This window comes from Neoarius graeffei, chromosome 12 (assembly GCF_027579695.1).
Source record: "Neoarius graeffei isolate fNeoGra1 chromosome 12, fNeoGra1.pri, whole genome shotgun sequence".
NCBI lineage: Eukaryota > Metazoa > Chordata > Actinopteri > Siluriformes > Ariidae > Neoarius > Neoarius graeffei.
Genome location: NC_083580.1, coordinates 44449596 through 44460445, shown reverse-complemented (window position 1 = coordinate 44460445; position 10850 = coordinate 44449596). Strand labels below are relative to the sequence as shown.

At 39.5% G+C, this 10850-nt stretch overlaps 1 protein-coding gene across 1 annotated transcript in view; it reads left to right on the top strand.

The window, feature by feature from the left end:
• The window catches only part of c7b (complement component 7b), a 92528-nt gene extending 86658 nt beyond the window's left edge, over positions 1 to 5870 (top strand). Inside the window, exons 17-18 of the mRNA XM_060934863.1 lie at positions 3225 to 3406; positions 5660 to 5870. Coding sequence (XP_060790846.1) covers positions 3225 to 3406; positions 5660 to 5829 — 352 coding nt within the window. The 3' untranslated portion in view covers positions 5830 to 5870. The remainder of the gene's footprint in view (positions 1 to 3224; positions 3407 to 5659) is intronic.
• Positions 5871 to 10850: the final 4980 nt, after the last annotated feature.

Here is a 10850-nt window from a genome sequence, read left to right as displayed (position 1 = left end):
TCGATATGGTCAGCAGATCAGGTCTGTTCCATGTGCTGGAGTCCATCAGCTGTCCACCCTCCCTACTTCGCATCATATCATTTCATGAAGATATGCAGGCAACTGTCCAGTTCGATGGTTCACAATCCGACAGTTTTGCAATCAAGAACAGAGTCAAGCAGGGATGCATTTTAGTTCCAACCCTATTCGGAATTTACTTTGCCATTCTGCTGTCCACTGCTTTTAAGGAGACCCCTGGCGACATCTTTCTGCATTGGTGAGCCAATGGATCCTTATTCAGTCTGGCATGCTTCAGGGCCAAAACGAAGGTGAAGGAAGCCACCATATGCAACTTACTCTTTGCTGATGATGCAGCTCTGGTTGCCCATGATATTGCCACTCTATGCTTAACAGGCTCAACTCAGTATGCAAGCTATTCTCACTTGTGATCAGCGTCAAGAAAACTGTTGTCCTTACCCAAGGAATGCAAGAGAACCACGTAGCCTTGAAGTTGGATGGCAAGCCCCTAGATGTGGTGGACAAATTCTGCTATCTGGGCTCCACTGTGACTTCTAGCGTTTCCCTTGATGAAGAGATCAACTCAAGGGTTGGGAAGGCAGCTGTAGTATTTGGAAAACTGTGCAAGTGAGCATGGCAAAACAAGCACCTGAACGATAAAACCAAGGCAAGAATCTATGAAACCTGTGTCCTCATCTCCCTTCTGTATGGCTATGAGACCTGGACATGCTACAAGAGGCACGAAAAGAAACTAAACACATACCATCTTGGATGTCTACGAAAGATCTTCAACATCAAGTGGCAGGACAGAGTCACCAACACCGACGTACTGAGAAGAGCAGGCCTGACCACCATCATGACTACAATCAGCCAAAGAAGACTGAGATGGCTTGTCCATGTGTCCAGAATGGATGACTGCTGAATTCCCAAGCAGCTAATGTTTGGCCAGCTGGCTATACAGGCCTCAGACCCCATGGAAGGCCCAAGCTACGCTACGGAGATGTATGCAAAGAAACCCTGAAGGACTTCCACATCCCCTTCGGAAATTGGGAATGGTTAGCCAGAGAGAGAGCTACATGGAGACATGCAGTACGTACCAGTGCCACAAGATGCAAAGATGAGCTAGCAGAACAACGGGAGAGAAGACACCAACAAAGACATGAAAAGCACTAGCCAGGCAACACCATTGCCAATCAACCTCACCTGCAGCCGCTGCAACCACCTCTGTCGATCCAACATCGGCCGTATCAGCCACAAGCGATGTTGCAGTGATACAAGACAATTTCCACACTGATGTGAACTGCTACAACCGTCTAACTAGACAAAAAGAGCCAACAACTAATAAATAAATAAATTATATATATATATATATATATATATATATATATATATATATATATATATATATATATATATCCCTTGAACTTTTTCACATTTTTCCACCTTATAACCACGAACTTAAAAGTTTTTTATTGAGATTTTATGTGATAGACCAACACAGAGTAGCACATAATTGTGAAGTGAAACGAAAATGATAAATGGTCTTCAAAATTTTAAACAAATAAAAATCTGAAAAATGTGGTGTGCATTAATATTCAGCTCCCTGTACTCTGATACCTCTAAATACAATCCAGTGCAATCAGTTGCCTTCAGAAGTCATCTAATTAGTTAATAGAGTCCTACTGTGTGTAATTTACTCTCAGCATAAATACACTTGTTCTGTGAAGGCCTCAGTGGTTTGTTAGAGAACACTGAAGAACAAACAGCATCATGAAGACCAAAGAACTCACCAGACAGGTCAGGGATAAAGTTCTGGAGAAGTTTAAAGCAGGATTAGGTTATAAAAAAATATCCCAAGCTCTGAACATCTCAAGAAGCACTGTTCAATCCATCATTCAAAAATGGAAAAAGTATGGCACAACTGCAAACCTACCAAGACATGGCCATCCACCTAAACTGACAGAGCGAGCAAGGAGAGCACTTGTCAGAGAAGCAGCCAAGAGGCCCATGATCACTCTGGAGGAGCTGCAGAAATCCACAGCTCAGGTGGGAGAAGTTGTCTTGTGCACAGATATAAGTCGTACACTCCACAAGTCTGGCCTTTTTGGAAGAGTGTCAAGAAGAAAGCCATTGTTGAAAGACAGGCATAAGAAGTCCCGTTTGCAGTTTGCCAGAAGCCATGTCGGGGACACAGCAAATATGTGGAAGAAGGTGCTTTGGTCAGATGAGACCAAAGTTGAACTTTTTGGCCTAAATGCAAAGCGCTATGTGTGGTGGAAAACTAACACTGCTTATCACCCTGCACACACCATCCCCATTGTGAAACATGGTGGTGACAGCATCATGCTATGGGGATGCTTTTCTTCAGCAGGGGCAGGGAAGCTGGTCAGAGTTGATGGGAAGATGGATGGATGGAGAGGCAATCCTGGAAGAAAACCTGTTGGAGGCTGCAGAAGACTTGAGACTGGGAAGGAGATTCACTTTCCAGCAAGACAATGACCCTAAACATACAGCCAGAGTTACAGTGGAATGGTTTAGATCAAAGAATATTCATGTGTTAGAATGGCCCAGTCAAAGTCCAGACCTAAATCCCATTGAGCATCTGTGGCAAGACTTGAAAATTGCTGTTCAGAGATGCTCTCCATCCAATCTGGCTGAGCTTGAGCTATTTTGCAAAGAAAAATGGGCAAAAATTTCAGTGTCTAGATGTGCAAAGCTGGTAGAGACATACCACAAAAGACTTGCAGCTGTAATTGCAGCAAAAGGTGGCTCTACAAAGTATTGATGCAGGGGGGCTGAATACTAATACACATCACATTTTTCAGATTTTTATTTGTTTAAAATTTTGAAGACCATTTATCATTTTCGTTTCACTTCACAATTATGTGCTACTCTGTGTTGGTCTATCACATAAAATCTAAATAAAAAACTTAAGTTCGTGGTTGTAAGATGGAAAAATGTGAAAAAGTTCAAGGGGTATGAATACTTTTTCAAGGCACTGTGTGTGTATAGACTAGCAGTCTTTAGTATACATGTTGAAATTTGTCATATATCAATCTGTTTCAGTGATGTATATCAGGTAGTATATTGTTCATGATTAACAACATCATTATCATTGGATACCTGTGCAAAACACATGAACACAAAATGTGCACATTTTTTGGTATACATGTACTGTATATTTGCAAAGTAAAGCCTGTATAATTGCCTCCTGTCTCATTCCACAGATCTTCTTTGCAAGTGTGTGCCAGTGTGCGTCCCGACCTTGTGAACCGACTGGGTGTTTGCCAGCTTGGTGCCCTGCAGTGTCTAGGCCGGACATTCTCTCTGCTTCAGGACACTTTGTGTGATTGGCCAGAGACCAAATTCACATCCTGTCAAGACTGCAAGCCATGGGAGGAGTGCACTGGTATGACTTCCTGATTATTATTTTAGGAATAAAACACTTGGGGACATACTGTATTGAAATGTAAGAAGTGAAAAGGAGTTGCTACACTGGACTACACCCACTTTTCTTTTTGGAAAATTGGGTGACATACTATTTACTTTATGCCAAAAACAAGAAAGAAAAATAAAACTGTTAGTTTTATTAGTACATTGTCAATAACGTACAGTGGTGCTTGAAAGTTTGTGAACCCTTTAGAATTTTCTATATTTCTGCATAAATATGACCTAAAACATCATCAGATTTTCACACAAGTCCTAAAAGTAGATAAAGAGAACCCAGTTAAACAAATGAGACACAAATATTATACTCAGTCATTTATTTATTGAGGAAAATGATCCAATATTACATATCTGTGAGTGGCAAAAGTATGTGAACCTCTAGGATTAGCAGTTAATTTGAAGGTGAAATTAGAGTCAGGTGTTTTCAATCAATGGGATGACAATCAGGTGTGAGTGGGCACCCTGTTTTATTTAAAGAACAGGGATCTATCAAAGTCTGATCTTCACAACACATGTTTGTGGAAGTGTATCATGGCACGAACAAAGGAGATTTCTGAGGACCTCAGAAAAAGCGTTGTTGATGCTCATCAGGCTGGAAAAGGTTACAAAACCATCTCTAAAGGGTTTGGACTCCACCAATCCACAGTCAGACAGATTGTGTACAAATGGAGGAAATTCAAGACCATCGTTACCCTCCCCAGGAGTGGTCGACCAACAAAGATCACTCCAAGAGCAAGGCGTGTAATAGTCGGTGAGGTCACAATGGACCCCAGGGTAACTTCTAAGCAACTGAAGGTCTCTCTCACATTGGCTAATGTTAATGTTCATGAGTTCATCAAGAGAACACTGAACAACAATGGTGTGCATGGCAGGGTTGCAAGGAGAAAGCCACTGCTCTCCAAAAAGAACATTGCTGCTCATCTGCAGTTTGCTAAAGATCACGTGGACAAGCCAGAAGGCTATTGGAAAAATGTTTTGTGGATGGATGAGACCAAAATAGAACTTTTTGGTTTAAATGAGAAGCGTTATGTTTGGAGAAAGGAAAACACTGCATTCCAGCATAAGAACCTTATCCCATCTGTGAAACATGGTGGTGGTAGTATCATGATTTGGGCCTGTTTTGCTGCATCTGGGCCAGGACGGCTTGCCATCATTGATGGAACAATGAATTCTGAATTATACCAACGAATTCTAAAGGAAAATGTCAGGACATCTGTCCATGAACTGAATCTCAAGAGACGGTGGGTCATGCAGCAAGACAACGACCCGAAGCACACAAGTCGTTCTACCAAAGAATGGTTCAAGAAGAATAAAGTGAATGTTTTGGAATGGCCAAGTAAAAGTCCTGACCTTAATCCAATGGAAATGTTGTGGAAGGACCTGAAGCGAGCAGTTCATGTGAGGAAACCCACCAACATCCCAGAGTTGAAGCTGTTCTGTATGGAGGAATGGGCTAAAATTCCTCCAAGCCGGTGTGCAGGACTGATCAACAGTTACCGCAAATGTTTAGTTGCAGTTATTGCTGCACAAGGGGGTCACACCAGATACTGAAAGCAAAGGTTCACATACTTTTGCCACTCACAGATATGTAACATTGGATCATTTTCCTCAATACATAAATGACCGAGTATAATATTTTTGTCTCATTTGTTTAACTGGGTTCTCTTTATCTACTTTTAGGACTTGTGTGAAAATCTGATGATGTTTTAGGTCATATTTATGCAGAAATATCAAAAATTCTAAAGGGTTCACAAACTTTCAAGCACCACTGTATTCTATTAACAATGCTAGGGTAAAAATCTAATTAAAAAAAACAATTTCCTCATTATATTTAGGGACCTTGTCAATCATAGGCCCTTGAAATATTCCTAATGTTCCTCCTATGGCTCCCCTGGTACTGAAGAGTTTCCTGTGTTGGAAAGGTTACAACTTTACCTCTGACTTTTACAAAGCATTGATACTGGAGACCATAAATGTTAAATAAATGTCTCCACAGGTGTTTTTAATCTGTGTATGTGAAGCGTTACTATAAACCTGTGATTTGCAGCTACACTGCTGTCAGAGTTGCTGTTGTAGAAAACGAATCACTTTCTCTCCAATAAGATTTGATAATTCAACAGCTCTGTGATATAAAATATTATATTGAACATACAGGTCTTGTACTACAGAGAGAGGCATGGCTAAGACTGAGTTGAATGCTACTGTGTGTCTTCAGGTGTGGAGTGTAATTGTAAAGACCCAGAGGATTGCCCAGAAGAACCTGCCCACCTTTGTGTGTCTGTACAGAATGGCACCCATGAGTCTACGACAGAGTGTGAGGCTGGGGCTTGGAGGTGCTCTGGGAAAGACGTCAGAATTGTCAACATTGGAAAATGTCCAAATTGAACTAATTCAATATAAGCTTCATATAAACCTTTCTACTTTATTACAACCCCAATTCCAAAAAGCAATTGGGAATCTGTGTAAAACAAATGAGTATGTGGTGATTTGCAAAGCACACAAACCCTATATTTAATTGAAAATAGTATAAAGAGAATATATCAAAGGTTGAAACTGATAAATTTTATTACTTTTTGAAAAATATATGCTCATTTTGAATTTAAGACTCTGAGCGCTTAACTGGCCTGCCTGCAGTCCGGACCTGTCTCCCACTGAAAACGTTTGTCGTATTATGAAGCATAAAAAAAATGACAAAGGAGAACATGAATTGTTGAGCAACTGAAATTGTATATCAGGCAAGAATGGGACAACATTCCACATCCAAAACTGCAGCAATTGGTCTCAGTTCCCAAACATTAACAGAGTGTTGTTAAAAGTAGAGATGATGCAACACAGTGGTAAACATGCCCCTTTCCCAATGTTTGTGAAATGTGTTGCTTGCGTCAAATTTAAAATTATCACATATATATATAAAAAAAACAGAAAAAAACAATGAAATTTCTCTGTTCCAACATTTGACATGTTGTCTTTTTACTATTTTCAGTGAAATATAGGGATTCTATGATTTGCAAATCATTGCATTCTGTTTTTATTTGTTTTGCACAGCTTCCCAACTTTTTTGGAATTGGGATCGTACAACTATTATTTAAAATGGTTTGTGACGATGCTGTTTTGCTTGCTGAAGTGGCTGCAAATAAACTTTGTTTTGCCTCTTGGGACTGTTAGTGTAATGCATTACTTATATTACTTCAGAATTTATATCAAATGGTATTGATTAGTATAAACCTGGCTTTACACTCTGATTTTGGCCTGATTTTGCTGTTCCAGATGAAAATCGTACATTGTAAAGGAATTCTTTGGTAATGAATGATTGTATTATGTATTTTTTTATTATAATGATTGTATGAATGTATTAGAATACATAATGCACATCTGTGGTTGATTTAGTGCCATTGTAAACCAATGTATACATACTCCTATTATGCTTTTACCAAAAAAACAAAAAACACCAACAGGAGGATGATGGCAAACCAGTAAACAAAACAGGCTTATGGCAAGAAATTCGATCCTTATTACCTCAAGCTCATTTGATCTTTGTGAATCTGTTTTCTGCATGAGTCCAGATCATGCTGATTAAAGAACATAGCAGAACATAGCAATTTTCCTTTATTTTAGGTCTATATCGTTAGAGATTGTATAATGGAAATGAAGTATATGGTATAACACGCTCTGTTATAGAATTCAACCAAAATTAGTAATGATCTTTAAAGATTATGAAATCACACAGTCTAAAACTGGCTACAAGTTACATTCACACCTGTCATTTTTGAGTTACTTCAAATGCTTTCTCATCCCCCAACCAATCAGGTTGCAAGTGCAGGTCAAGAGAGAAAAACAAACATGGAGGACAAAGTGCTGGTGAAACATTGTTAGTGAGCATATTTGAGGAGATTTACATTTGATTGTTGAATAAAAAATATTTAATTGGCAATATTTCAAATGTTGCAATATAAGTTTGTTGGGTTCACCCAGAAAGAGACCCTGGATTCCTTTGTGAATGCCTTTCCCTCGGGCCCGAGGTGGACGAATCAACAGCTCGAACACAGACAAGGGAACACGTGAGAGTTGTTCACATGCCAGTTTATTCGCTCAGTCACTTCGTCCAAATGAAAACATTTTTGGAAGCATCTTATAGTGTTTCTGTGTTTATGTTTTGTCTTCGTGTGTGTGTGTGTGTGTGTGTAATGGGTGTGTGTCTATGTGTAAGTGTGTAATGATCTTGAATCAATCATAATATAAAAACATATTTGCTGACAGTAAGGTACAGATAGATATCAGAGTTTTGGCTTATAATCAATATTATGTCTGATTCTTCGTGGAATAGTTTGGAATGTTAAACATAGATAATGTCTTGCCTACAAAGAAGGTCAAAAAACACTAGTTTGCACAGAAGGATCTTACTAATTAACAGGAATAATTCTTAACACATGAATGTGTGTTAAGTCAGTAAATTACATCTTGATTCCATCATCATAAGTAAAATAACAAATAACAGTATGTCTTCAATAATGCTAAAACAAGGAATGTTATAAGAGAATAAACATAAAAGAAAAATAACAACAACTTAACCACAAGAACAATGAGAATATGTCTGAAAGAGAGAGAACAATTAAACAACTAACAGGATTAAACTCATAACTAAATTAGGTTAATGCTTTTAAACTAAAAATCCTTAGAATCATAAGATCTTAATTATAATTATAATGTCATTATGGAACTAATCTAGAACTATAAAACTAACATTAATCACAGAATGCATTCATTAATTACGGGACCTATAAAACTAACATTAATCATTACCATAGTATATTTCAATATATTTCAGTATATTTCATAGCTTTTATGAAGCTATGACCTAAGGTTCAACTGAATGAATTAACATGATCATGAACTTTAATTCTACCATTTCAGAGTGTGTATGGGTCGATCTGACACTAAAACAGACCTTCAGACACTTCTCTGTTCAAAATACACATTCATAAACAAAATGTTCCCAAACAATGTCCAGCCGGACCTAAGGTCATTTCAAACTAAATTTTGACACAGAATAAGCTAAGAATTACTATTTCACTAAACTTACATATACCTACATATATCCTAATTTAACCTACTGATTCTGATTCATATTCTGATCATAATCTACATATAAAATTTGACCCAACAATCCCCCCCTTTAATACTAATCACAGTATTAACTTGATTTTAATTAGATTAGTGTTACACCCTAGCAGGACGATAATATACATTATTCTCTCTATGCAGAGGTTTGCGGGTAAGACTATTAATCATCTTATGCATTCTGTCCATCAAGCATCTCAAAATGCAAGGTCCCAGGAAAATAAACAAAAGAAAAATCACTACTACAGGGATGCACATACGTAGAAAAAATAGCAGACCAATTAGACCAATTACCAAACAGTCCAGAAAACCACACCCACCCTGCCGTATCCCCATGTTCATCATGTTCTAGTTGTTGAGCAATCTGTCTCATTTGATGTACGGCTGCACCTATTTCACCATCCGGGTTATCATTAGTAGGAATAAAAGTGCAACAGCTGTCTCCGATCATAGCACAAACACCCCCCTTTTCTGCTAACAAAATATCAAGGGCCATACGATTTTGAGTAGTCATTAGACGCAGGGCGGTTAATTCAGTCCTAATACCATCGACAGCTTTAATGGTTTCATTAACAAAGCTGGCTAAGTGATAATGTGTTAATTCTACATTCTTCCATAGATCAGCTACACCAAAATGAGGAAACATTGATGTCCAAAACCTGTGCCATCTAGTAGTAAGATGATGTTCCAGGGGTGGAAAATTATGAATGACATCTCGTTTTGGGTGATGAGCAGAGAAAGGATGGATAACAGTGATAGCGTTTTTGAGTTGTATGGGAGCGCAAATGCCTGACCAGTTGGTGGGAAACGAAACAAGGAGATTACTATTACCGCAGTACCAGTACCAGTTTAATGCCAATTTAACACCAGGATAATTATTAGGGTGTAGTGGAATGCAATTAGGATGAGCCCTACATGTATTCTTGATATATCCGATACTGTTGAGTGTACAATCAGTTAGCGGAGGGTTACATCGACATGAATTCGGGATCCAGCGAGGACATGGAGAGGTGACGGAGTTCTGATCATATATCTGCTTACATTGAGACTTAGGAATGTGTCCTAAATAAATGTTACTTTTTTGAGAGTAATTCCTTCTGAAACAATGAGGGAAAGTGAAATTAGAAGGCATATCTACTTTTAGAGTAGTGAGAATAGAATCTTGTAATATAATGTCGGGGGTATTTGTGCCATGTACTGAAGAAGTCTGGTTTAACTTTGCTACCACAGAAGGGTGAGGAGAGTAATTACAGAAAGGGCCCCAAAATTTAGAAGGTTGGCCTTTTGGCCCCCAAGCATAATATAAAGCTTCAGAGCATAATGGCAAAGGTGGGCATGTAATAATAGTAGAGGATGGCATCAAATGACATACATAACAACTTTCATTTGTGTGAGCCCGTGCAGTCCAGTTAGTGAATTGCCAGAAGATGTTGTCTCGAGGTCCAGCTCCAGCAGGTAACCCTGCTCCGAGCAATAGGAGAATAGTCACGAAGGCTCGGGCGGGTAACCCTGCCCCGAGCAGAGATGAAGCAGCCACGAAGGCTCGGGTGGGTAACCCTGCCCCGAGCAAGGAAGTGATCCTGAAGGCTCGGGCGGGTAGCCCTGCCCCGAGCAGTGATGTCATGAGACCCGCGATGTGGACCATCATGGTTGTAGTGAGGTGGTTCGGTTCCACGGTTCCAAACGGTTCACGGTTCGGATTCCAGACTGGGCACAAGATCTCTTCCCCCTTTTCGTTCACAATGTCTCACAGGCAGTAACGGATTCTCAGTCAGCCGGGCTGCACAACTCAGTCAGCGTTTGCACACAGGTCAATTCTATAGCACAGAGAAAGGGAGAAAGAGAGAGAGAGAGAGACTGGATAGGGACACAAAAAGCGTTAATAGCAACTGATTATTGTAACACAACTTTGTTATGGAGCCTTCTTCAGTTGGGTGGCATGGATCCACTGTGGAAAAAGGTCAGTTAAGACAGCAGTACGAGTAATGGCGACTATTTCTGCAGGCTCACTATATCTAGGTTTTCCCAATTGTCCAAATTGTTTAAAAACTTGCACCAGCACCTTGTCTCCCACTTGGAAGGGGTGTGTGTTTGCTGATGGTGGAAATGATATTGTACTATTGACCTTAGTACAAATTTCATGCAATTTATCGATAAGGGCTGCAGAATACTCATCCATATGTGTTTTCAAATCAGAGGTACCCAGAGCCGGAGTCCCTTTTCTCCAGGGGACAGGGAACGGTTGCCCAAAAATGATCTCGTAGGGGGAATAGCCGCTGAGACTAGGC